This window comes from Grammomys surdaster, unplaced genomic scaffold, assembly GCF_004785775.1.
Source record: "Grammomys surdaster isolate TR1022 unplaced genomic scaffold, NIH_TR_1.0 238, whole genome shotgun sequence".
Lineage (NCBI taxonomy): Eukaryota > Metazoa > Chordata > Mammalia > Rodentia > Muridae > Grammomys > Grammomys surdaster.
In genome coordinates this window covers 3175337-3200760 of record NW_021604683.1, presented here as the reverse complement: position 1 = coordinate 3200760, position 25424 = coordinate 3175337, and the positions used below count along the sequence as shown (strand labels likewise).

Sequence of the window (25424 nt, the reverse complement as noted above, 5' to 3'; positions counted from 1 at the left end):
TGTGTGTGTGTGTGTGTGTGTGTGTGTGTGTGTGTGTGTGTGTGTGTTTTCATGCTGCCCTGTGGCAGCAGGTTATGCAGTATGGCCACAGAAATGTGAATCAGAAGTCAGGCATCCCAGTTCCCTGCCTCATCTTCTGAACACAAGAGTCTTGGAAGTCATGTGGTTAGCCTCCCACACTGGTGTTAGGTGACACTTTTCTTTAAAGTTGTAGCTTCATTGTGCGATCTGATGTTTTAGAATTATTGTGTCAGTCTCTGAAGGCTGCAGCTCAGGTGTTCACTGCATATTCCTCTTGTGTAGGATTTGCCAGACACCATCCACATCGGTGGAAGGATTGCTCCAAAGACCGTGTGGGATTACGTTGGCAAACTCAAGTCATCGGTGTCCAAGGTACCTGCGCACAATGTGCTCGCTGCAGCAGTGGGAGTTGGTGTTTGCTCACACTTTTACAATTTATAAGTACATGAAGGTGTGAAGTGTACTTGAGTATAGTGTCTATTTTATCATGATGGTATGAATGCATTTAGATTTTAGTAAGTAAACAGGTTTTGTGTTTCCTCGATCATGACTAAGGGAAAAGAAGGCAACTTGGAGGCATTCCGGCTCAGGCACAAAGTCTTGGCTCACACACAGGCTTTAGGTTCCTAAAAATCCCTTAGGTCAGCTGCAGGTAATGTGTGTGAGGATTCTTTTGGAAGTGGTCTAATTTGTACCAGACTGAGGGGCAGTAAGCCATATATAATAACTTTCTAGTGAAGATACCCAGATGGCACTTGCTGATGGTATGTCCTGTCTGCGGTGGTCCCGTCATCACAGGATTGTTGGCAGCTTGCTGGGTGTCAGACACGCCTAAACTGACAACTGTACATAATTACTCAATGGAAGTCCTGGGAGTGGCGGTGGTTTTGGCCCAGCAGTCTGACTGGAACCTATGTTCTTTACCTTGATTTGTGTTAAAGAGCAATAGGACAATGACAGTCAGGGCAGAATTACTAGACAGTGTGCCTTAAGGTCCACATCTGAAGGAGAATTGAGCATGCTTCCTTGTGCTCTGTTTCTCTTACAGGAGCTCTGTCTCATCCGCTTCCACCCTGCCACAGAAGAGGAGGAGGTTGCCTACATCTCTCTCTACTCCTATTTTAGCAGCCGTGGCCGCTTTGGGGTTGTAGCTAATAACAACAGGCATGTCAAGGACCTGTACCTGATTCCACTGAGTGCTAAGGACCCTGTGCCATCCAAACTCTTGCCCTTTGAGGGCCCAGGTAAGCACCCAGTTTCTGGGAGGTGATTAGGACCAGCCAGTCCCCATACAGTCCTCTTCACTGACATAGTCCTTCTAGGTTGTCACAGGGACATTTGCCTCCTAGCCCAAATTCTCAGGAACTAGATTAGGATGATCAGTGGACCCATGCATAGCAGGAAAATCTGTTCTCTGAAATGTAGGCACATAGATCTAAAAGTATCTCAGTTTGTATGAAAATTGACTCCCTGCTTAAAACCAAATTGTTTGCTGCCTTAAACCAGAGAGCTGTTCAAATGTCAGGACCAAGAACCAGACCTAGAGAGGAGAGACAGGTCCTTCCTGGATCCAGGGGTGACTTCTCCAGAAAGAAGGTTGCTATTACTACTGTTGCCACTCTACTCAAAGTGAGCTAGCCTCTTCCATTCCAAGGGACTTCTCTCCACAGTACTGCATTCCTAAGGGGTCCAGTAACAGTGCCATAGAAAGCATCCTAATATGACTATTTTTCAGTCACTGCACATATTGTCAGTTCTTTCATCTTTTGCAAACTGCTTAGATTTGCTCTTTCTTTTGAAGAATTGTTTAACATATTACATACAAAGAAACACAAGGTGGGTTTCAGATGACATGGAGGGGCCTGGTCTAATGGTGTGTGGTTCTGCAGAGCACGCATCATCAAGGTGTTCTCATGACCTCAATTAGAGCAATGACACTAGGTGCCTAAAATAGTCATTTCTGTCATGTCCCCAGAGGATTAGTCTTATTAGCCAATGGGTTTGACGTGCTAAATATTCTTGAGTGTGCGATCATAGAAGTAGCTCCTGAATACCGCAAGGCCTGTACCCCACACCACTTGCACTACACCTAAACCGGCTAGGATGCTGAAGGCCCAAGCCTCAGTCACAGCCCTCTACCAACTACAGACCTAGTTCATGGCATGGTGTTACCTGTGCCTGCAGTTACAAAGTATGTGCACATTAAGGTGTTGGTTTGTGTCATAATGCTGGGTTAAGTTTGATGCACTAGATGATTTTTAGTGCCTGGCACATTTCAAAAGCAAAGTGTATTAGTGCATTCTGTGAAGCCATATTGGGGATTAAAAAAAAAAAAAAGCCACCATCTGGGTGACAGAAGGTGCCCTGGAAGTGCTTGATGACAGCCACGTGAAGAGTTCTGGCCAGCATATTCATGACCATGGGCAAAGAGGTATCCAGTTCTCCTGGAAGTGAAGATCCAGAAGCTGACCCTTGGCACCTGTGTGAAGAGCAGCCAGTTACTTAGATTTGTCTCAGCTGGCGGGTAGGAGTTTATGCCCACATGTGGTGCCTGTAGTGAGGACAAGTATTGCCCCTGGGCACCTCCCTCTCTGGTGTAAAAGCACACCTTTTATCTCAGGATCATGAGTTAGATCCCTTACCTCCTGTTTGCTTATGAACAAAAGCAACACTTTCTCCTTCATATTCTCTGTACCTCATCTTCATCTCAGCATTGCCAGACAAGGGCAGACTGTTTAGTGTTGAGCCTGCAGAGTACATGGGCGTTGGGGTACATGGGCCCCTTAACCAAGTAGGATTTGGAGGGGGTTCCCAGTGGCCAGGGCCAGGAAGAAGACTACCAGAGGAATGGCATGGCCATGTTGCTGCACAGTCATCTGGGGGCAGGATGGTGGGATAGCCAGCTGAGACAGGGCAAGGTCATACGTGCTTCCAAGTGACAGGAATTGGGACTTGGCATACTGTATTCCACTAAGTGATGGGCACTGACCACCAAGACTTGTGTTCAATGGCTGGCCAAATAGAGGACACACTTGCTGAGGCCATGACACTGAAGTGTACACTTAAAAGGTAGGGCTGTAGAAAAGTAATGAAATATTTCATAATTAGACTATAGGACTGATAGACAGTTTTTAATGATACAGTTGCCAGTTACATGTGTGTAGTATTTGCACACTGTGAGTGCAAACAGCCTTGGCCAGGCTTGTAGCTGGACCTGCCTTATGTACTGATGGCTTGACTTGGCGTTTTCTAGGTGTAGGGGTGGGGGTGGGGAGGGGGTACTGGGAGGGAGGGGGGAGTGAGTGAGAGAGAGATATTATGCTTGTGTGTACTGTATGTGTACAAGGATGGGCTGGAGCCTTTTTCCTGGCTTGTTTTTACCTGTCCTCATAGCTTCTAATCTTAACAGAAGCCCTGGACACCTTGGGCCATCTACAGATGGTAGCTTTGTTCCCTCAGCCAACCTGTGTCCCCACACAAGTACCAGCTACCCAAAAGGCTGGGGATCAATGCACATACCTAGGAATTTACTGGGGCTTGGGTCTGCATACTCTCGTTGTAAAGGCTCTGCTATTAGGCTGTGAGTGGTGAAGTTCTAGCCTTAAGCTGCTGTCATAGCAGGTGCTAGGATATCCTGGTATGACCAGGTAGAGTCCCATGCAGTGTACGTACTGAAGATCATGATGGGAGTAGAGAGGGCCTTGCAGGAAAGTGACCCACTGGTTTATGTACCTCAGTTTCTACACATGGGTCCACAGATGGTCTTCCATCAGAGCCAAGTAGTTTCTGACGTTAGCCTCTTGAGCTCTATTTTTTTTATTTGAAGGAAGATGTGAGACCTCAAAAGTACTCTGGCCACACCTGGGGACACCTCCTGCTAGCAATTGGTTTTTGCTCTACCATTCATGGTTCACAGACCCAGCCAGTGCATCCTGAGCTGCTGGGTTTCTTAATGACACTGGTGTCCTTGTGGTTTTATGATCATTTTCCACAAAAATGCTGCCTGTTCTTACTCTGCCGGACGGACACTGATATTTATTATCTAGCATGGATATTTCAGAGGACAGCTAGGAAACTTAGGTTCATCCTCTCCACATTAGTTTAGATGCTGTCTTAAAGCCACCAACAACTCAGGCAAGTTGTGGCCTTAGTCGAGGGAACAAGACTAGTTACAGGAAGAAGTACTTCCCCTTCTACCCAGCCCTGATAGCACTGAGTCCAAAACCCATGCACCCACTTGATATTCATTGGTGCGCACTACCAGATCGGAGAAAAGCCACGGCACTTGATTCTCATGTTGGTGCCTGTTGTACCCCTCAGCCCACTCAATGTAGCCAGTCTCCTCCCCAAACCACCCTCTGGTGTCCTGAGGGAACGGGCATGCCTCTATCCATAGAAAGCATTCCTCGGGGAGTGTCAACTCCAGTGTTTTTGTGTTTACTTTAAACAGTTCCATTAGCTGGAAAGTTCTATGCTTTGAAATATTAGCAGGTAAGCACTCGAGCTTTCTTGTGTATGTATCAAAGCTTTGCACAGAAACTGTAACCAAAGTTAAATATGGTGTTGAATGGAATGTACTACTTTGACGATCTAAATCAATAAAAATATGTCATGGAAACTGGTCATTGTTTGTTTGACTTAGAACCATATGGTAGCTAGGGCCACTTGCCCTAGGTCTGCCTCTGCTCCTTGTAAGCCAGCATAACTCTCGTCTGGTAGTACAGTGCCTCCCAGTGTCCTGCCAGGTGGTACACCCAGAGGGCATGCAGACTGGCCTGCTCCATGGCGTCCTTTGTTCTTGGGCACCTGGAAGAAGATGGACAGCGAGCGCCCTTGTTACCCCAAGTGTGCACTGAGTGCAGTGGCTTCACCCTGGTCTTAGAGCATCAGCGTGCAGGAAGGACATGTGCGTGAGTGTGTGTGTGCTAAGTGGGTTGGGAAGTATACAGTTCCTTCATTTGCCAAGTCTGTCCAAGTCATAGCTAACTAAAAACACAGTTTCTGATGCAGCAGGTGTGAATATTTCCTTTTGACAGATTCAGACCATAAAAGGATTTTCACTTTGAAAATATGTTGAACATACTGTTAGATTTGGGGATAAAGGTCAATTTGACAGGTATGAGGTCAGCGGGAATCAGCTTTGAGATGATTGTTAATAAACAGGAATGCTAGTATGCACACGAGTCACAGCACCACCTCCCACTGTCTGTAGATGCAGACTAACATGACTGGAGATTAACTGGCACAGCTTTTCAGTTGCACCCTTCCCTGGTTCCTCTTTCTTGTCTGATCCCTGAGTCCAAAGGCCAGACATCTGCTCTCAGACACAGGAAACAGCACTAAACCATGTGTCCTGTATACCTGCATCTGGTATGTCCATCTCCCCGTGCTTGTTTTGCCTCATTGTGTGAATTGACAGCCTCATAAGAACCCCAAGGAGGGTGGTGAGCACGTAGCTGCCACCCTGTGTAGTGGCTGACTCTTGTGAACCTCACATCAGTACTGTAGCCGGAGAGTCCATTGCTTCTCAGGCCGTACACCCTACACTCCAGGGAGCTGAACTTTTAACCTGATGGTTGACAAAATGCAGCAAACCTGGAAAGTGGACCCCAAGAAACCTGGACCTCCATTGCCCCTCTTCTATGTGTGGGGTAGAGATGGGGAGTTGGACCCTTTGACCTTCATTGGAGTTTCCTATGTGTCACACCTCGCCTACACAATGGAGCAGAGTCATTAACTTTGGGGCATGCCCTCCTCAGTGAAGACACTTCCAAGGCCCAAGATGAATAATTAAATTTGGCTTTTGACAAGATTATACTGTTCCCAGGGTGCTAGCTTACAGTCAGATTTGGGTTTGTTTGGTTTTTGCTTTTGGTCTGGGCTGTCCTGGAAGTCACCATATAGTCTATGGTGACTAGACTCACCATATAGTTGGCCTTGAACTCATGAAGATCCTCCTGCCCTCACACTCCTGAGTGGATAATGCATATGAGCCACCATTCCCTGCGAATATTGTTTCAGGATAGGGCTGTACATTCTGGGGAAGTTAGCCAGAAATTTTAAGAACATAGACCAGCCCATGGAGACCTGCAGCATGCACACAATGGCGAAGTGATGTAGAAACATCTGCTGGTGAGATGACAGCCTGCTGTGGCTCAAAACCAGCATAAAGTAAACAGCTACCAGTTGGAGCATCCTGCTGTGCTGGGACACAGGCATTCTTTTTTCTTCTTTTTCTTTTTTTTTAAAAAAACAAAACAACAATGAGTACCCTAGACCCCGTTTTGACTTTTTGGTTGCAGTAGAAGACTATAGTAGAACAGGAATCTGATACAGTGGAGGGCTCATCACCTATACTTAGGTGGTCTGAAAGCCCTTTCTGGAATGAGGTAATATGGTTCCTCTTGTGGAGGACTGACTACTGTTCAGCACTAAGACCCCCCCCAGCCCTTAGCACTGTGTCTCCCCTCATAGCCCACCACTCCCATGCCCCCAGCCAACCTCTTAGTGTCAGATTCTAGAAAGCCTGGCTTACAAAGCCATCCAGTAAAATATTTGAGGCCCAGGTGATCAAACAAATTTTCATAACTCAAACTTGCAAGCTCTGGCCATTTTCTACAGACTTGCCCAGAAAGACTATAAATATGAGTTAGCAATTACCTAAGACTACAGATCTTAACAAGCCCTATAGTACCTAGGAAGCAGATAGCAACTGTTGTTTTTAAGTTTAAAATCCTCGTAATTTCTCCTTAGAAAACTTGACAGATATCCAAACATTCTGAGTGGAGAAATTTAGATATGATGTTCAGTAAGATCGGCCTGCTCTCTAGGGTTTTTTTTTTTTTTCTGCCTTCCAGCTCTTTCTCTGATACACACCAGATAATTACAGCCCTATCAGTTTTTGAATGTCCCTTTAGGAAGAGGCTAGCACTGAGATTCCTGGAAAGAGGGAGGAGGGCTTGGTATGGGGTCTTGTCCACATTGTGTGCTAAGCTTTACTGGAATTTAGGAATTGTAGCACTCTTAGAACTAACTACATAATATGTCTAAAAGCAATTGTTTATAGTAACTTGAACACAAAATCTTTGATTTTAAGTGCTTAAAGATTATGAGTATATTTTTATAGAAGTAAGTTGAGTAATATGGAGAGATTGATAGCTTGTTTCACTTTACATTGAGTAGTATGAACAGATTGATAGCTTGTTTCACTTTTTACATTTGTACCCTTGACACTAGGTCATTTCCCCCAAGTCACAGCTATGTAACCTGGACTTTTCCTTGCTTTGTTCTGCATACAGCAGTGGGAAGCTGGCATTCCTGAGTTGGCTCGCCACACTGTTTTAGAGTAGTCCTTGCCTTTAAAAGCAATGTGCCCTGAATCTCCCTAGTACTTTCTCCCTGGAGTGTGGCCATTACCACCATTTGAAAATGCCCTGTTTTTTCATTCAACCCCAGGACTCAATGTTTACAAAGACTTAAGCAGTAGGTGGTTGGTGGTTGCTTTGTAATTCTGCCATACCCTGAGCTCAAAGCTGCTGTTGCTGGGATAGCAGTTGTGCCCACCATTCACAGTTCAGTAGCAACTACTTGATCCATGAATGCCCAATAAATTTTGTTTTAAACTGAGCTTTGTTTTCTCGTTACATTTTTGACACAAGACACTAAATTCACTGTACAGCTTGTGTGTCATTTTAGCTTCAGTTTAATTGGTCCCTAACTAAATATTTTGCTAACTTAGTATACTTAACTTAATGTATGTTAAATTTATCTTAATATGTTAAAGCTAAAAGGGGGTTGCTCTCTTCTGTCATGCAGAAGGGGCGAATGAGAGAGTAGGGCTGAGACTTTCAAAACATTGTCAGCCCTGCCAGTCAAATGTTCCAATAACCAGTGACTGCTTGTGTCTCTCACCTTTTCTGTAGCTTCCTCATTTCAGTAACTGGAAAGACATAGTATAAATTCTGATGTGGGGTGGGATTGGTCATCACTTGAGTTCCTTGTTTTGTGGTTTCTGATCAGGCATTGATCTCTCACAGGCTCCTTTCAGACTACTAGAGGTGGAACTGGGTGTGTATGCTGATACATTCAGGGACTGCAGTCTCTTGGCCTTCTACTGCAAACAGCTTCTCAAACTTACCACTTTATTTTACCACAGAATCTCTTTTTCTGTCTATTGAAGTTCACCCACAAAAAGCCATGGAAAGGGTGTGAGCTAGACTCAGATTCTAAAGTTTATATAAATGTTTTGTTTTTCAGGCCTTGAATCACCACGTCCAAATATAATACTTGGGTTAGTAATATGTCAGAAAGTGAAACGTCCTTCAAGTGCTGGTGAGTTAGACAAGACAGATGAGAAGCGAACTCGACTCCAACAGGAAGAAATAGAAACTTCAGTCTATCCCAAAGTAACGACAGCTTTGCCATCCGAGAAGAAGCCTCCCAAGTACAACATGCTCTCTGCAGACACAGCTGCCAGCAGCACCACACCCCCCGGCTCTCCTCCACCCCCTCCTCCTCTTCCTGAACCCCCAGTATTGAAAATACTGTCATCCCTCAAACCTGGGTCCACCAGCTCTGTCACGGCACCCACCACATCAGCAGTGATTACTACCACAGCATCCCCTGTTACTGCTGCCACTTCAAAAACAGCCTCGCCTCTGGAACACATTCTGCAGACTCTCTTTGGGAAAAAGAAATCATTTGAGCCATCTAGTAAAGAATCTGTGGGGTCTACTCTATCTCCACATCAGGACTCCGTGGCCAAGGGAGAGGACACCGTGTCAGCAGCTCCTTTGTTGGATCCAATTGTTCAACAGTTTGGTCAGTTCTCAAAAGACAAGGCCCTGGAGGAGGAGGAGGAAGATGACAGGCCCTACGACCCTGAAGAAGAGTACAACCCTGAGCGAGCCTTTCATACCCTGCTTGCTGAGCCAGGGAGGCCTCATGATGTGCAAAGTGTTCCTGAGACAGCTGAAAGGGAAGAGGTGGCCTATGACCCAGAAGATGAGACCATCTTAGAAGAAGCCAAAGTGACCATTGATGACTTGCCCAATCGCATGTGTGTGAAAGCCAGCTCCACAGAGAGGCCTGCTGACTTTGCCGCCGATGCCTCCAGCGCCTCTCTGGTGGAGCAGCAGAAGATGCTAGAAGAGCTGAATAAGCAGATTGAGGAGCAAAAGAGGCAGCTGGAGGCGCAGGAGGAGGCCCTGCGGCAGCAGAGGGCTGCTGTGGGCGTGTCCATGGCACACTTCTCTGTGTCAGATGCACTGATGTCACCACCTCCCAAGTCTTCTTTGGGCAAGACAGAGCTGTTCTCACAAGAACAGCAAGCCCCGGACCCAAGTCAGGGAGCCCTGAGCACCAACCACAACTTGGACTCAAGACAAAGTAGGGACCCAAGGCAAGCCAGGCGGCTCGCTGCAGAAAACACTGAGAATGAATCCCTTCCTAGGGCCCCCACAGGAAGCACACCTGGCCCACAAGGCACCCTACCTGCCAAGGAGACTCCTGCTGGGACTGCAGTAGTCCAGGGTCCTGGGCTGGCTGCAGAAGCCAAGGATTCAATGGCTGTTCCCTGGGCTCTAGGTGAAAACGCTGTGTTGAGACCTGAACATGACATCCAGAAATGTGAGCACCCTGGTAACCCTGTCTCATTACCCCTGGAAGCCAGCCACCTTCCTGCAGCTGGGGACAGCACAGCCAGGCCAGCACCGCCCCGCAGAGTGCTGCTGCCCACACCCCCGAGCACCACCTTTCCACCCAGCTTCCCTTTGCAACCCGAGGCCCAGAATTTTAGTTCTGGAGGCAGGGAGCCTTTCTCAGGGCCCACATTTATTTCTCAGGAACCATCTCTTGGCTCATCCCAATATGAGGACCCCAGGGGTGCTCAGTCTGCTGGGAGGAGTGACAGCCCGATAGCTAATATGGAGGACAGCAGAGAGCCACAGCCCAGGGCTGGCGAGGGCACTACCTCATTCCCCCAACCTGGGCAGAGGGGAGGGGGCCCTCAGCCTCAGTTTCCTGGCCAGCGTGAACCTGCACCACGCACTTTTGGGATGTCAGGTCATCATGGCCCCGGTTTCCCAGGACCTAGGGGACCAGTCCCTCCTTTTTCAGAAGAGAACATTGTTCCTAACAGTGATGGATCAAGAGGCCCTCCACCTGCCAGATTTGGGGCTCAGAAGCCACCAATCCCTTCCTTATTTTCTGGGCAACATGGGCCACCTCCCTATGGGGACAACAGGGGACTCTCACCTTCTTATCTTGGTGGACCCAGAGGAGGAGCACCTACAGCCCAATTTGAAGATCGCAAAGATCCTCATGGGGAGAAAAGGGAATTCCAGGACGCTCCGTACAACGAGATGACAGGTGCCCCTGCTCAGTGTGAAGGGCCAGATCAGGCCCAGTTCATGGGGAACAGGGCACCCTTTCAGTTTGGAGGCCAGAGACGGCCACTGCTAACTCAGATGAAAGGGCCTCGTGGAGGACCTCCACCCTCTCAGTTTGGAGGCCAAAGGGGACCACCTCCTGGTCATTTTGTGGGCCCACGTGGGCCCCATCCTAGTCAGTTTGAAACTTCCCGGGGCCCTCACCCTGGCCAGTTTGAAGGGACCAGGGGCCAAGCACCAGGTTTCATGCCAGGCCCCCGAGGAGTTCAGCCCCAGCAGTTCGAAGAGCAGAGAGTGAACTCACCACCGAGGTTTGCGGGCCAGAGGGCATCGGCACCCCTACCATATGGAGGACCAAGGGGCCCTGCACCCTTTCCTGAAAAAAATGAGCAGCCGCCTTCTCGATTTCACTTTCAAGGCCCATCTTCACAGCCCGTGAAGCCTCCCCCTCGGCCCCTGTTGGAGCTACCAAGCCATCCTCCTCAGCATAGAAAGGACCGATGGGATGAGGCAGGCCCAGCCACTGCTCTGCCTTCCAGTGCTGGGCCTGGACAGGGCCATGAGGCTGACGGGCAGTGGGCCACATCAGAGTTCCGAGAAGGCAAAGCCCATGATTATAGGAGCCCAGCTTTTGAAGGGAGACAGAGGGAGCGATTTGAAGTAGGACCTAAAGAAAAGCCTCTGGACGAGCCTGAAGCCCAAGGGTTGGAAAGCCGGCAGGGCCGGGCATTTGAGGATAGGAGGCGAGAGCGAGAGAGAGGCAGAAACTGGAGTCGAGAAAGAGACTGGGAGAGGAGCCGGGACTGGGACCGGCATCGGGAGTGGGACAAAGGCAGGGATAGGAGCTCCAACAGGGACAGGGAGCGAGACACCGACAGGGCTAAAGAGTGGGATCGGAGCCGCGAGAGAAGCCGGAATCGCGACCGGGACCGTGAAAGGCGGCGAGACCGAGACAGGTCCCGGAGCAGAGACCGAGACAGGGAACGTGAGAGAGCCCGAGACAGGGACCGAGGCCGGGACCGGAAGGACCGCAGCAAGAGCAGAGAGAGCCCTCGGGACCTGAAACCTGAGGCCAGGACCTCTGAGGGGGGCCCTGCTGCAGCCCAGGCCTAGAGGCCATTGCACTCAGGGCTGGTGACGCGACCCGCTGGTGTGGACAAAGACCTGTGTCAGCTATTGTGTATATATAGGCTTAGCCTGGCAAAGACCCCTTTAAAAGCCAAGTGCATAAAATGTGTTGAGCAAAGAGTTTTTGAAATAGCTATGAACTTATATGCAGGATATAATATTCTGGACTTCAGGAATTACTGTAATTTTGTGTATAATGGTTTGTTACAAAATTTCCCAACTTTACAATTCTGATTTTTTAAAATATTTCCATTTAAAATTAGAGAAATGGGAAAATGTCTACAAAAGCATATTGCTTTTTTTCAGATTATAAAGTTTTTTCCAATAACTTGACTGGTGTAAGTTTTAAGGGGATTTCAGTGGACCTTAGAGCTAGCTTTCCCTGTGTAGCCATCTTTGCTTCCATCTGTCCAGGGGCACTCAGTGCTGTCCTGGTCGGAAAGCACTGTTGGGGAGGGGGGGGGCTGGGGGCTGCGCGCAATTGCAACTGCAGGAAAACCGCCGTCTGAGGCCCGGCTCCCTTAGAAGGTTTTTCAGAACATAATTAGAAATAATCTGTCCTAGTGGAAATTGTTACATTTTAAATAACTATTTTTAACTGTTCAAATTTACAAACCTAAAGAAAGAAGCAAAGCAGTTCAGAGCAGTTTAAGAGGGAAGAGACAGGCGGCAAGCATTGCCCATTGCTGCCCTCTGAGTGGCTCTCTGCAGATTCAGACTCCAGACAGGTGATAGGTTTGGAAGCTTCTCGGTGGGATGGGGCAATGTTTGTACCAAATCTGGAAACGAGGACGATGGAGAAGCAGCCTGCTTCATGAAAGGATATCTGCTGTGTAGCCCCAGTTGCCTCTGAAGATGCTGTGAGAAGGCCGGCTAACTTATCTGACTGCAAATATGTTTGATAGTTCCTTTTATATTTTCATAAACTTACTTTTTCAGATAGAGAATTAGCTTCGTTTGTTCTTCGGAGTCTTATTTCACTGTACATCACTACAGATTTTTTCACTTTATAGCCCAGATGTTTAAGTTGAAAAGACATGGGAAAACAATTTGGGATATTTGCTATTGTAAACCAAATAGTAGGTTAAATTACATGAAAGTGTCAGTTTCAACATCTAATATGTGAAGGGTTTGTTTTTTGTTTTTGTTTTTTAAAAAAAAAAAAACATGTAAAGTAAAATTTTCTAACTTAAATGCACAAGCATAAAAATCAAGTGTGTTTCTTTAGGTTTACTTTGTAGAAATTTCTGTACATTGTATTTTGTATTGCAGAGTGTTATATCACTGTCCATTGAAACACAGGACTTCATAGATTTTGTTACTTGAAGTAGAATAAATATCTACAGAGTTCTTGTCTTTCTCTTCACTCAGCTTTGCCCCCTAGTTATCACAGGTACAGGCAGAGGCATCCCACACCCAACTAGCAGCCCCTACTTCTGTGTTGGATGCTGCCTGCTGTGTGGTATCAGGGTCCATAGAGTTATGTGCTCGCTGGTGTTCTATACAGAACCCTGACTGCAAGTTCATGGGATTACAGGAAGACTGGAGGTGTCACTGGAGGCAACCTGCATCAGAGCAGAAGGTAGTGAGTGGGTCAGAAATGTACAAGTACCATGGGTAGAATCCAGCCTTTCACTGCTGGCTTTTTAAAAGGAGCTGAGCTGTAGAACCAACCATTCTAGTGGAGTTGGTCCAGCGCACGTGCATGTGGTCCTGCCCTTGACTGCCACCTACTGGTAAGACTTGGACCTAAATCCAGCTGCTATATCCCCACATAGGTACCCAGTGCAGCAAGAACTTGGCAGGATGATCCTGACCAGCACCCAGCTGAAGTGTTTGCTGCGGCATCAAAGCTGAAGGCAATCACTCACCAAAGAAGCCCCTGACAGCCATATCCCCTTTCTGTTTTAAGACAGTCTCACTATATAGCCTCAAATTCGCAGCAATCCTGCTTCAGCCTCCTGAGTTCTGGGATCATAGACTGGCACCTTGCCTTGGCTGGGTTAAATCTCTTGTGTTTATTCACAAGCTCTGTGAAACCTATTGCAGGGTTTGGTAGACAAAGCTCCCAGCTCTGGCACACCTGAGAAGTCAGAGTAGGGGAAAATGAAAAGAGCTATTAGGCCCCTATGGTATGGTAGTGCCCTCCACTTCCTACTAGATCCCTGGCAACACCAGCTGGGACATACATTACCAAGTCCAATAACAAGCAAGCAATGCTGTCTGTATCCCTGTGAAGGCAGTGGCGACTGGGTATGTCTGCAGTTACACCAAGGGCAACAACCAGGGGGAAGGCAGCTGGCAGGTACTGGATTTCAAACCTGCTTCCCACAGTACCACGCAAGTGTGAGTGTAGAGGGGGGTGTCCAGTCAATTTTATACCCAGCAGACTGTCAGTAATGCTTACATACTTGCTTTTCTCATTAGTGTGACAGGATATCTGACAGAAACAAGGAAGAAAGGAAGGACTTATTCTGATTAGTAGTTCCAGGGGGATTCAGTGCATCATGGAGACTGAAACAGCAGTCATCGACAGTGGGAGCTTGTGACATGTCCTTTTCACATCTTAGGGAATCCTGGGGCTGGAGAGACGGCTCAGCAGTTAGGAGCACTGACTGCTCTTCCAGAGGTCCTGAGTTCAAGTCCCAGCAATCGCATGGTGGCTTGCTACCATCTATAAATAGATCTGATGCCCTCTTCTGGTGTACATAATGATAGAGCACTCAAATATATAAAATGAATCTTTTTTTTTTAAGAGATACATTTAAAAAAAAAACACCAAAAACATTGTTCAGGACCTGGAGCACAGTTGGGCTGAACCCCTCAAAGCCACCCTTCCCTAACTTGATGGCCTATGTCAACCAGCTAGGTCCCTTGTTTTAAAGGTTTTATTAGCTCCCAGAGCAGAACCTTGTGTATTCAAAATTTTGAGCCTGTGGGGGACATTTCAGACCCAACCATAACACTTTAATCTTTTTTATTTAATAAAACTGCGATTATATAGTATTATAGGTTTATTGGTTTATTTTTGACTTGTCAATAAACTGGGTAATTCCTCAAAGCATAGCATGTTTATAGCAGGGCTTGGTGGCACATGCTTTGTTGTCAGATCTCCTCAAACAGCACTGTTTGCAAGGTTTGTATCTAACTTTTTTTTTAAAGTATTTTTTAAAATTTAGCTTATTTTGGAGTCAACCTGTGCTCTATAAGAAGGCTTGACCAACTCACTGGCTCACCAAGCTTGACTTTAGTAGAACTGTTTCTTTTTTTTCTGTCACCAGAGCCTTATCTGAGGGGAACAGATATGTTCACATCTTCCCAGGAAAAGTTAACACAGTAAAAGCTCACCAGGTGTGGTGTGGTGTGGTGTGGTACATCTACAACCCTAGCACTTGTGAGCCTGAGGTAGAAAGACAGTTCAGGACTTGTGGGTTTGTAAAGTCCCAGGTGCTGGTGTAGAAAACCAATGGGAAGTACAGGACGTGTGCGTGAAGGCCCAGGGCTGCAGTAACATCCTGGTCAGCCACTATAATGGTCTGCCTGCTCCTTTTTGCCTTGACATGCTACTTACTGGTTTCAGGGACACAATTACTTACCAAAAATGAAGCTCCAGGGAACAAAGACTTGAGCAAAGGGTGCTGTGTGGCTCCATATAAGCCTGGTGCAGCGGAGGGCCTGGCCCTGTTGATGTACTTCATGACTTACTGCTTGGGCTTCCTACTGCTGTGCCCTTTGTCCTCACAGCTGCCTGAAGACTGCCAGCCCAGTGCCATTGTTGTATAAAGTACAGGCCTCACAGGCATGCTTGTTGCCCCTCTGCCCCTCAGGAGACTTGTGGCCATCTGCTGGCTCTGTGAAACCCGACGATCTGGGTGCAAGGTTAAGCAGGGCTGCCTGGGTTCTTTGTCCCTGAACAAATCAGAGTCTATGAAGACTGGGAAACTGTGAGCAGTGTGCCATTCCATGGTGCACACCAATGTTGTCAGTGACCTGTGCAACTGGGCCAGGAAGACATAACAGGTGGCAAGCAGAACTTCTCAAATGACTTAAGAGTCACCATCCACCCTGCAACAGTCAGAGCCAGCTTTGTTTGAGGGGATATAATCACACCCAGGAAAGGAAATGGACTCCAGGGAGCTGGGACTGAGCTATTAAAGAGGTTTGTGGTCCTACTCAGGCCAGCACCAAAACAGGCAGTTTCTCAGTGCTGTAAATACTGGAGGACTGGAGAAAGCAGTAAGGTAGGCTCTGGGGGGCACGGCCCGTGTTCGTAAGCCAGGGCCCTCCTAGTCTATTATGGAGTGACTGCATAAAGGCAATACTTTGAGAACAGAAGGAAGACCAAGGTAGCCAGGCTGGGACACTGGTGAGAGGCAGCACAGGGGATAACCTGGGGAACTGGGTCGGCTCTGGATCTTGATGGCAATGCTATCACATGACTTACTCCTCAGGAACCCAGACTTAAAAGAGGGCCCATCTCATAGTGGACGGAAACAACAGAATGGAGTCCTAACTCCTATACACATGTATGTGAAAGCACGTGTACACACACTCTCACATAGGCACAGACACACAAGCGGAAAAGCTAAGCAAGTCCAGGGAATAGTACAGCCAAACCTCCGTAGGCGCAACAAAATTAGGAGTAATGCAACATGGGTGCCCTACAAGCACAGCCCATTCTCCGGCACGGAAGAGAAGCCTGATTGTCCTGTCAGGAAGCATGTCTCTCCACTGTTCTTCACAGCAATGTAAGGAGTTTCAGGATTTCAGGGACCTCACGATGGCTTCAAGGCTAAAAAGGAGTTCAGGACTAGCTGTATGTTCCTTTTAAATGTCTTATTGTACTTATTTATCTACTCACACACTGCTGAACATCTGTGTTGCAGATGTGTATGTGCCACAGTATGTCTATAAAGGGTCAGAGATCAACCTGAGAGAACTGGTTCTCTTCTCCATTGTGTGGGTACTGGGGATCAGATGGGTTGTTGTGTTTGGTACCTGATGAGCTATCACACTGTCCCTTTGAAAGTGTTTTAAAGTAGTTTGCATTTCCCCTGATGGATAAGGATGCTGAACATTTCTTCAAGTGTTTCTCAGCCATAGGAGTTTCCTCTATTGGGAACTTTCTGTCTAGATCTCTACACCATATTTAAAACTGGATTGTTTGTTTTCTTGCTTAATATCTAGTTTCTTGAGTTCTTTATATATTCTAGATATTAGCCCTCTATTAGATGTGGAATTGGTGAAAAATCTTTTACCATTCTTCCCACCCCACCTCCCCACCCCCTAACAAGGTTTCTCTGTGTAACAGCCCTGGATGTCCTGGAACTTGCTCTATAGACCAGGCTGGCCTCAAATTCACAGAGAGACCCACCTGCCTCTGTCTCACAAATGCTGGGATTAAAGGTGTTGTCACCACACCCAGCCTTCTTTCAGATTCTGCAGGGTGTTATTTTGTCCTATTGATGGTGTCCTTTGCCTTACAAAAAGCAGCTTTTCAGTTTGATGAGGTCCCATTTATTAATTGTTGATCTTGATGCCTGTGTGTTGAGGTTTGGTTTGTTATATATTATAATGCTAAATTTTGTAACCCAAGGGAAGGCTTAGGCCTACTCTAGGCCTATGAGTAAACTTTTATGTTTATAAGCTTTGGTTATATAAACCTTGTTTTTTTATTTAAAACTATTGGTTAAATAAAATTGGCTATAGCCAATTATTGGAAGGATTAGAGGTAGGTGGGTTTGGAGTGACTTGGCTGGGGAGAGAGAAGAGAGGAGGAGGAGGAAGGAAGAGGGGGAGGAGGAAGTAGAGATGGACCATGAGCACATGGCTCAGAGAAACAGCAAGTGTCTGGGGTACACAGCTGGGGAGGTAGCCAGACCAGCAGTTATTAGAGCAGATTAGGGATTACCCCCCCCCAGTAATTGTCAAAGCCAAATAAAATAACCATAGTTTGAGTTTTATTTATTTGTAAGCTAGTCAGGGATAAGCAAAAATTGGTTGTACTACATTTTGGTGCTCAGAGTGGGACATAAAACCAAACTATCTGAGACAAGTTATGGGGTAGAGAGGCACAATCCTCTCCAAAGTCACGGCTTTCAAGTTACTGGTGCTTAGGACCAGCTGGATGACAGCACCTGGGAAGGCTTTGTATTTCTTGGGCTGCTGATAGAAAGAGACAGAAGCTGTGGTTCTCCCAAGAGCTGCACACTGCTCTGGAAACTCTCTGCTTGGCTGAAGCATAACTTGTGCTGAGGCCTCTCAGCCTAGTCTGGGTCCACTGAGTCCCTAGTCCACTGTCTGGTGAGAGGTGCCAGTCCAGCCAAGCATGGTGGGGCACATGGGCCAGAGACTACTGGCAGATACCTGGGGATGAAGGCCTAAAGCCAAGCAGAAGCAGAGAGAGTTGGAGAGGACTGGCCAGGGCTGGCAAAAGGCCTAGCAAGGAGCCCTCAGCTAGCTGAACAGCTAGGGTGGGGCTAACACAGCACAAGGTACAAACTGAAAGGTCCCAAGGGTCTAAACTGATAAGGTATTGAGTTTAAAGAAGGAAAGGTAGATACTAAAAATAATAGAAATATTTAATTTAAATATAGAAAATATAGTCCTTAGGGAGAAATTTAAAAATTAAAAAGAAAATGTTCTTTATATTTGAGATGTGGGTAGGCACAGTGACACACTGAGTCTGGATTCGATACGATCTTGCTTTGCTGATCCTGCTTCTTGAGAACAGCTCTGAGATTTGCTGAGACGAAAAAGAAAAAAGTCTTTACATAGCCAACAGATCTTGTTGAATACAAAGTCTCAAAGACTTTTCATACCATTCTTTTACATATAGATAAAAATGATATTACAATCTAATATAATCCAATCTAACTTTCATAGAAAGACAGTTGTCTTTCACCTGCTCAAACAAAGAGCAGGAAAACATCCTTATTTGATCTGTCCATACTGCCCATTCCATATATGTCTTTATAGAACTAGGTATTACATGTAAAGTTTGTATGTTGCAGAATAAAAGACCAAAAGGGTAACCCTGACAGGATTCACCCTCCAGGATGCTGAGAGGCTGAGACTGGCTGTTCCTGCTTGATCCTGCCTCAACTGCACTGAAGCTGTTTCCTTTAAAGACTTACATCCAAGACATTTTCAAAACAGCTAGCTCACTTGATCCAATCTTTCAGACTGTCCCAATCGGAACTTCATTTAAACCTGAACTTTCTCCACGTACAGAACTGGACAACAAATGCTACACCTAACTTTCTTAAGACTAACCACTTTTCTACTTTTCTTGGACCCCTCCCCCCCAAAAGTAATTGGTTTTTTTTTTGCCCCAAATCAACAGGAAACAATTATAAGAAGACTGTTGTCCCAGTCCCTTAAGTTGGAGTGGTTAGTTTTGGTCATTTTATGAATTATAGACATGTTGTCGTTTTAGGGATGATTACAAATAATCATAGTCTTGGACAGGGAGGAAACAAAATAGGGAGCTTACATTCAGGGATTCTATCTTTCTCTCTTCCCTAGGTAAGGGAAAGGGGGTTGAAAAGAAGAAGAGGAGATATAGAAATATTATAAAAATTAGACAAATAAAGATAGATTATTGAATCTATTAAAACAAAAGCATTTTATAGCCATAATCTTACATTGATACAAAATTTTGTATACTGATACAAAAATAAGGTTATATTTTGTTACATTGGTACAGAACTTTATATATTGATACAGGTTTAAGGTTTTCATTGGTATAAATCTTTGTATATTGAGGCAAAATTTAAGATTAATTTTGCTACTCTTTTTTTGTTGTTGTTTTTTGAGACAGAGTTTCTCTGTATAGTTCTGGCTGTCCTGGAACTCACTCTGTAGACCAGGCTGGCCTTGAACTCAGAAATCCACCTGCCTCTGCCTCCCAAGTGCTGGGATTAAAGGCGTGCGCCACCACTGCCCAGCTAATTTTGCTACTCTTAGGTAGGCATTGTGCCTATAAAACTCATTTAAAAGTACAAGGTTTAATCCTAGCCCTTTAAAAATTTTTCTTATTTATATGAGTATACTGTTGCTATCTTCACACACCTAAAGAAGGCATCAGATCCTATTACAGATGGTTGTGAGCCACTATGTGGTTGCTGGGAATTGAACTCAGGATCTCTGAAAAAGCAGTCAATGCTCTTAACCACTAAACCATCTCTCTAGCCCTTATCCTAATCCTTTCAATAGCTACTATTACAAACCGTTTAGGATAATTAGTAATGCAGGTTAACATTCATTCAATCCAATTCATGGCCTCATCAGATACTAGACTGTATTATCACGGAAATATACATCTTGTGTTGTATAGATAATAGGCAGCTGGAGACAGGCAAGATTTGCTTGCTCAGATATGCTTTGAATAGACAGTCTTCAAAAACTCACAGAATATGGCATTTAAAGATGTTTTCTATTAACTTAAGGCTTTTTGACATTGAGACATGTCAGCTCCTGGCAGCAGCCCCGTTCAACTTGGAAGAAGATAGACATCGACCCTCCATATGAAGTTGCTTCAATTGTGGAAAGCTAGCCACCAGGCAAAACCAAACGACTAAACAACAACAACAACAACAACAACAACAGCAAAACAACAACAAAAACTACTCTAACTTTATCTGCAGACACAATACTTTCCAAAAAGGACAAATAGACATAGGATAGTTGACTGCTAAGCTCTGCCAAGACAGGGTAAGCAAGTCCTTCGTAACCCCTGCTTCACAAATGGTCTGTCAGATACTCTGGGTCAGAAGGATGAAGATATACATTATATATACACTATAGAGAATATTGGAGACTGTCCAGGCGGTCAGCTGTCTCTGTCATTTCTTTAGTTCTGGAAGCTGTGTCCCTGTGCTTCCTGCACACTCAGGTAATATTTATTCCTTCTCAGGCCTCTGATGGGGCTGAAGACTAAATAAATAGCTATAGTCTTTCTATAAACTTAAATTGCTTAGAATTTAAAAGGATGTTCTAGGTCTATAAAGGTAATTTTAGGATTGTAATACAAGTTAGGATAGAAACTGATGTAGATACAGAACTCTAAGCTCACCGGGAAAGGATAGATGATAGAATACTTTCTCCTGAGTTGCCAAATATAAAAGAACTGGACTTTTTGAATGTAACTCTTACCTAATAACTTTTGTAATAATTTCATAATTGTTCCTAGAGTATATTGTTTATTATAAGAGAAAGAACATTTTATTTAGACAAAAGGGGAGTTGTTGAGGTTTGGTCTACTGCTATGTATTGTAATGCTATATTCTGTACCTAAAGGGAAGGTCTAGGCTTACTCTAGGTCTATGAATGAATTCTCATGTTTATAAACTTCTGTTATGAAAACCTTGTTCCAGGCTGGCACTGGTGGCGCACACCTTTAATCTCAGCACTTGGGAGGTAGAGGCAGTTGGATTTCTGAGTTTGAGGCCAGCCTGGTCTACAGAGTGAGTTCCAGGACAGCCAGGGAAACACAGAGAAACCCTGTCTCGAAAAACCAAAAAAAGAAAAGAAAAGAAAAGAAAACCTTGTTCCTTGATTTAAAACTATTTGTTCAATAAAATTGGCTTCAGCCAATTACTGGAGGGATTTAGAGTGTTTGGAGTGATCTGGTTTGGGGTAAGTGAGAGAGAGTGAGGGGGGAGGAAGAAGAGGAGGAAGGAGAGGTGAAAAGAGAAAAACATCATGAGGGGAGATGAACTGTGAGCACACAGCCAGGAAAACCAGCAGATATCTGGGGTACACCGCTGGGGAGGTAGCCAGGCCAGCAGTTGGAAGAGTAGATTAGGGTTACCCCCATCCCCCCAGCAATTACCAAGGCCAAATTAAGCAACCGTAACCTGAGTCTCATTTATTTGTAAGTTAGTCAGGGATAAGCTTAAATTAGTTGTATTATACCTGTGCTATCAGTGTTCTCTTGAGGATGTTGTCTCCCATGCCAATGCTTTCAAAGCTATTCCCCACTTTCTCTTATATCAGGTCAGACCTACAATTTATTCCACCTGCATGGTGTTGTGTTGGGAAAATGGAGGCACAGAACTTGTGCGAGTAGCCAACCAATGACTGGTCCTAACTTGAGGCCCATACCACAAGAAGGAGCCCATGCCCAACACTGCCTGGATGGCCAGGAACCATAGGCTGGATAGGCCAGAGACCTATGACAGAAAAAAAAATCAATAAAATGATTTCTAATGATATTCTTATATTCTCATAAGATCAGTGCCTAGCCCAATAGCTGCCACAGAGGCTTCTGCCAGCAGCTGATGAAAGCAGATGCAGAGACCCACAGCCAAATATCAAATGAATACAGAGCCCAAATCTGGTCCCTTCTCTTGGAGCTGGGGGTGGGATGGGAGGCAACGACGATGACCCTGTAGAAGATGGAGAGTAAGAAGTATAGGAGCCAGAGAGGTTGAGGACACCAGGAGAACACAGCCCACAGAATCAACTAAGCAGGGCTCATAGGGGCTCACACGCCTGAGGTGGCACTCACGGAGCTTGCGTGAGTCTGCACTAGGTCCTCTGCATAAGATTGTTAGCTTGGGTGGGGCAGTGGTGGTTCATGCCTTTAATCCCAACATTTGGGAGACAGAGGCAGGCAGATTTCTGAGTTCGAGGCCAGCCTGGTCTACAGAGAAATCCTGTCTCAAAAAGCCAAAAAAAAAAAAAAAAAAAAAGGTTGTTAGCTTGGAATTTTTGTAGGATTCCTAATAGTGGAGTGGGGAAGTCTCTGACCCTTTTGTTTGTTCTTGGGACTTTTTTCCTCCTACTGGGTGGCCTTGGTCAGCCTTGATATGAGGCTCAGTGCCAACTTTTATTATATCTTGTTCAGTAGATATCCCTGCAAGGCCTACAAGGGAAACAGAGGAGTCGATATGGGAGAGAGGGAAGGTGGGGGTACAGACTGGGAAGAGTGAAGGGAAGGACACTAGAGCTGGGATATATTGGAAACAAAAAGTTGAAGAAAAACAAGGTGCTTTAGTACAGGCTTTAGCAGGTGGTTAGGAGAAAGGGAGGGGCTCAGAAGAAAGACACACGGCAAAGTATATGTGGCTGCATCAAAAGGAGAGTTGCAGGTTTTTTTTTTAAATAGTCATTTATATGACTTTGGCTAGATTTGCAGTTACTATTTTTAAGGGTTGCTAGGAAATCTAAGTGAGATCATTGAGTGGATTTTGAGAATACCTGACAGGATTACATTTGATATGGTAAATGTCTACCCCACAGGGATGCAGGAGTGTAGGGGGATATCTTTGCAGGAGACAAAGTATTTTTGTTTGATATTCTCTGAAAAGGAATGAGGAGCTTCCTCAAGCCTCGGCTACTGCTCCTTTAACATACAATCCTCATCCAAAAAGAGGAAGCTGGCTGTTTTCAGGGCAAATGGGACTCCTTATGCTGAAATCTTGGAACTCAAACATCAGAGCTTTGTTGTTTTGTTTTTTAGATAGGGTTTCACTATGTGGCTCTGTCTGCCCTGGAAGACCCTAGGTAGACCAGGCTAGCTTCAAACTCAAGAGATCCACTCGCCTCCCAAGTGCTTGGACTGAAGAAATGTGGCAAGATTCCCAGCTGTGAGAGGCTTGACTCCTGAGGGAGGAGCTCCATTTCCTTCTCAGGCCAGAGGATGTCCCCATCCTGTCCAGTCCGCCCCGCTCAGAGTCATCTGACAATGAAAATAAAGCTGCTTTCTGTGGATCTCATTTTAGCAAAAAGCCACATGGTGGTACCTGCCTGTAGAGGCTGGAGGACATCGCATCTCCCAGAGCTGGAGTCACAGGTATAGCTGCCGTGTCACTTGTGTGTCTGAAGTAACCCTGAATAAAGTCACTGCTTCACTGAGTTTGATGTGAATGGGATCCTTTCATTGACGTGTTGTTTATGTCCTCTCTAATTGGAATGAACAAACACTTCTTTTTGTTTTGTTTCTGAGACAAAGTTAATTCTATATCCCATCATACCTGAAACACTCTGCAACCTAGGCTGTCTTCAAGGTTATAGCAACCTTCCTGCAACCCTAAGTGTTGAGGTTATAGATATAATACACATTTGTCATTGGGCCTCATGTGCAGCTCTACTGGCCTGGAACTTGTTATGTAGATCAAGGGCCTCGTACTCATAGAGATCTGTCTGTCTCTGCACTAAGTGCTGGACTGAAGGCACGTGCAGCCTAGAGAAGTGTAATATAGGCACCCCCAGGGCTGGCTTTGTGTCCATCTTGCTACCCACTGCTTTTCCACACATATTTAATGTTGTTCTTTAAATTTATGTGTGTTGAGTGTGCATAAGTACATGCACTATGTGTGTGTGTGTGTGCCTGGAACCTGTGGAGATCTAAAGAGAACATTTAAGTTCCCCTGGAACTGCAGTTCACTTATGTGAACCATCACATAGGTGCTGGGAACCAAACCCAGGTCTCTGCAAGAGCGCCAAGTGCTCTCTTACTGCTGAGCCATTTCTCTAGCCTACTTTCCCCCATTTAAATCATTTCCACGTTATGTGATCTTGTTGGACTTGAACCTTTCATCTGTTTATTTTCGGTTTGCCTCCTTTGCCTCCTTTAACACTGTGATCCCATGTTGTCTTCTTCATTTTCTTGTCAGTGGTAGCTCTAAGGCTTTTGGTGAACATTTTCAATTTATCCAGGTCTTCCTTGGGCTGTATAGATCCAAATTTATACCTTCCTTTTATATGATCTGCTTTAGTACAGGCTTACTAGTAATAGATGGCCATTTGACTTTTCTTCCAGTGCTGGAGATCAAACCTGGAACCTCACACATCTATCTCTGAACTCTATCCCAGACCTATTTACATTTTGTATATTAGCAAAAAGATCATTATTGTGTCAAGTGTGGTAGCATATACCTCCAATCCCAGTATCCAGAGGCTGAGGCAAGAGGATCACTCCAAGTTTGAGGGCAGTCTGGCCACAGTGTCAGTCTTGTTTTAAAAATAGTTTTGCTAGGCATAGAATTATGAGGTGATGCTATCACTTTGGGTATACAATTATTACACTATTTTTTTCAGGCAAGCTTGTGGTGGGTGCATCTTCTTGATTGACAATTGCTGTGGGTGGGCCCAACTCACTGTGGGTGGTACCACTCCTGGGCTGGAGATCTTGCTATAAAAAAGCAGGCTGAGCAAGCCATGAGGAACAAAAACAGTAAGCAACACTCCTCCATGGCCTCTCCAACAGTACCCACCTCACTTAAGTTATTGCCTTGAGTTCCCTCAGTGATGGATTGCTACCTGGAAGTGTCAGAGAAAACCCTTTCCTCCCTAAACTGATTTTGGTCATGTTTACCATAGCAAAAGAAACTCTCAGACACTGGGTATAAAATTATATGGTGGTGCTATCTTTGCTGGGTATAAAAGAGTTGATGCTCTCTCTGCTGGTAGAAAGATAGCTAGCTCAGCATATGGGAGGCCCTAGGTCTAATCCTCAGCTTGACTGCAATAGAATGAAAACCTGGAGTGCATGCTGCATGGTCCTCCACATAAAGCACCCAAAGTGGGTGAATGAGGGCCACGATGGGGACAGCTAGCAAACAGCATGGTAGCACTGCAGAGGCATGGCTAGGAAGGGGCAAGACTGGGCAGAGTGGGGAATGGGGAGCATCAAGTAGCAAGTTCCTGGCAAAGTGGGAAAGGAGCAGCTGACCAGGGAGGAGAGCAGCCTAAGGCCGACTTGGGCCAGTGGGCGTGTCTTCGTGAGAGTGTGATTAAAACTGGGCGTGGCCACGTGGGCGTGGCCTGTCCAGGGTTTGAACTCAAGGGTGCATCACACCCAGGCCACTGGGGGGGGGGGGGACGGGGCAGGTGAAGAACGCGGAAAGATCGCAAGGAGAGACATGGACGGAAAGAGTG

General features: G+C 45.7%; 2 protein-coding genes across 7 annotated transcripts in view; both read left to right on the top strand.

The window, feature by feature from the left end:
- Positions 1 to 12887, top strand: part of Dido1 (death inducer-obliterator 1) — a 53258-nt gene extending 40371 nt beyond the window's left edge. For all 6 annotated transcript variants that reach the window (XM_028774128.1, XM_028774123.1, XM_028774127.1 and 3 more), the window contains 3 exons: positions 304 to 393; positions 1070 to 1265; positions 8278 to 12887. In XM_028774128.1, the coding sequence (XP_028629961.1) occupies positions 304 to 393; positions 1070 to 1265; positions 8278 to 11522 (3531 nt within the window). In that variant the 3' untranslated portion in view covers positions 11523 to 12887. The remainder of the gene's footprint in view (positions 1 to 303; positions 394 to 1069; positions 1266 to 8277) is intronic.
- A 10390-nt stretch (positions 12888 to 23277) lies between these two features.
- The window catches only part of Tcfl5 (transcription factor like 5), a 22632-nt gene continuing 20485 nt past the window's right edge, over positions 23278 to 25424 (top strand). The window contains exon 1 of the mRNA XM_028774069.1: positions 23278 to 23337. Coding sequence (XP_028629902.1) covers positions 23278 to 23337 — 60 coding nt within the window. The remainder of the gene's footprint in view (positions 23338 to 25424) is intronic.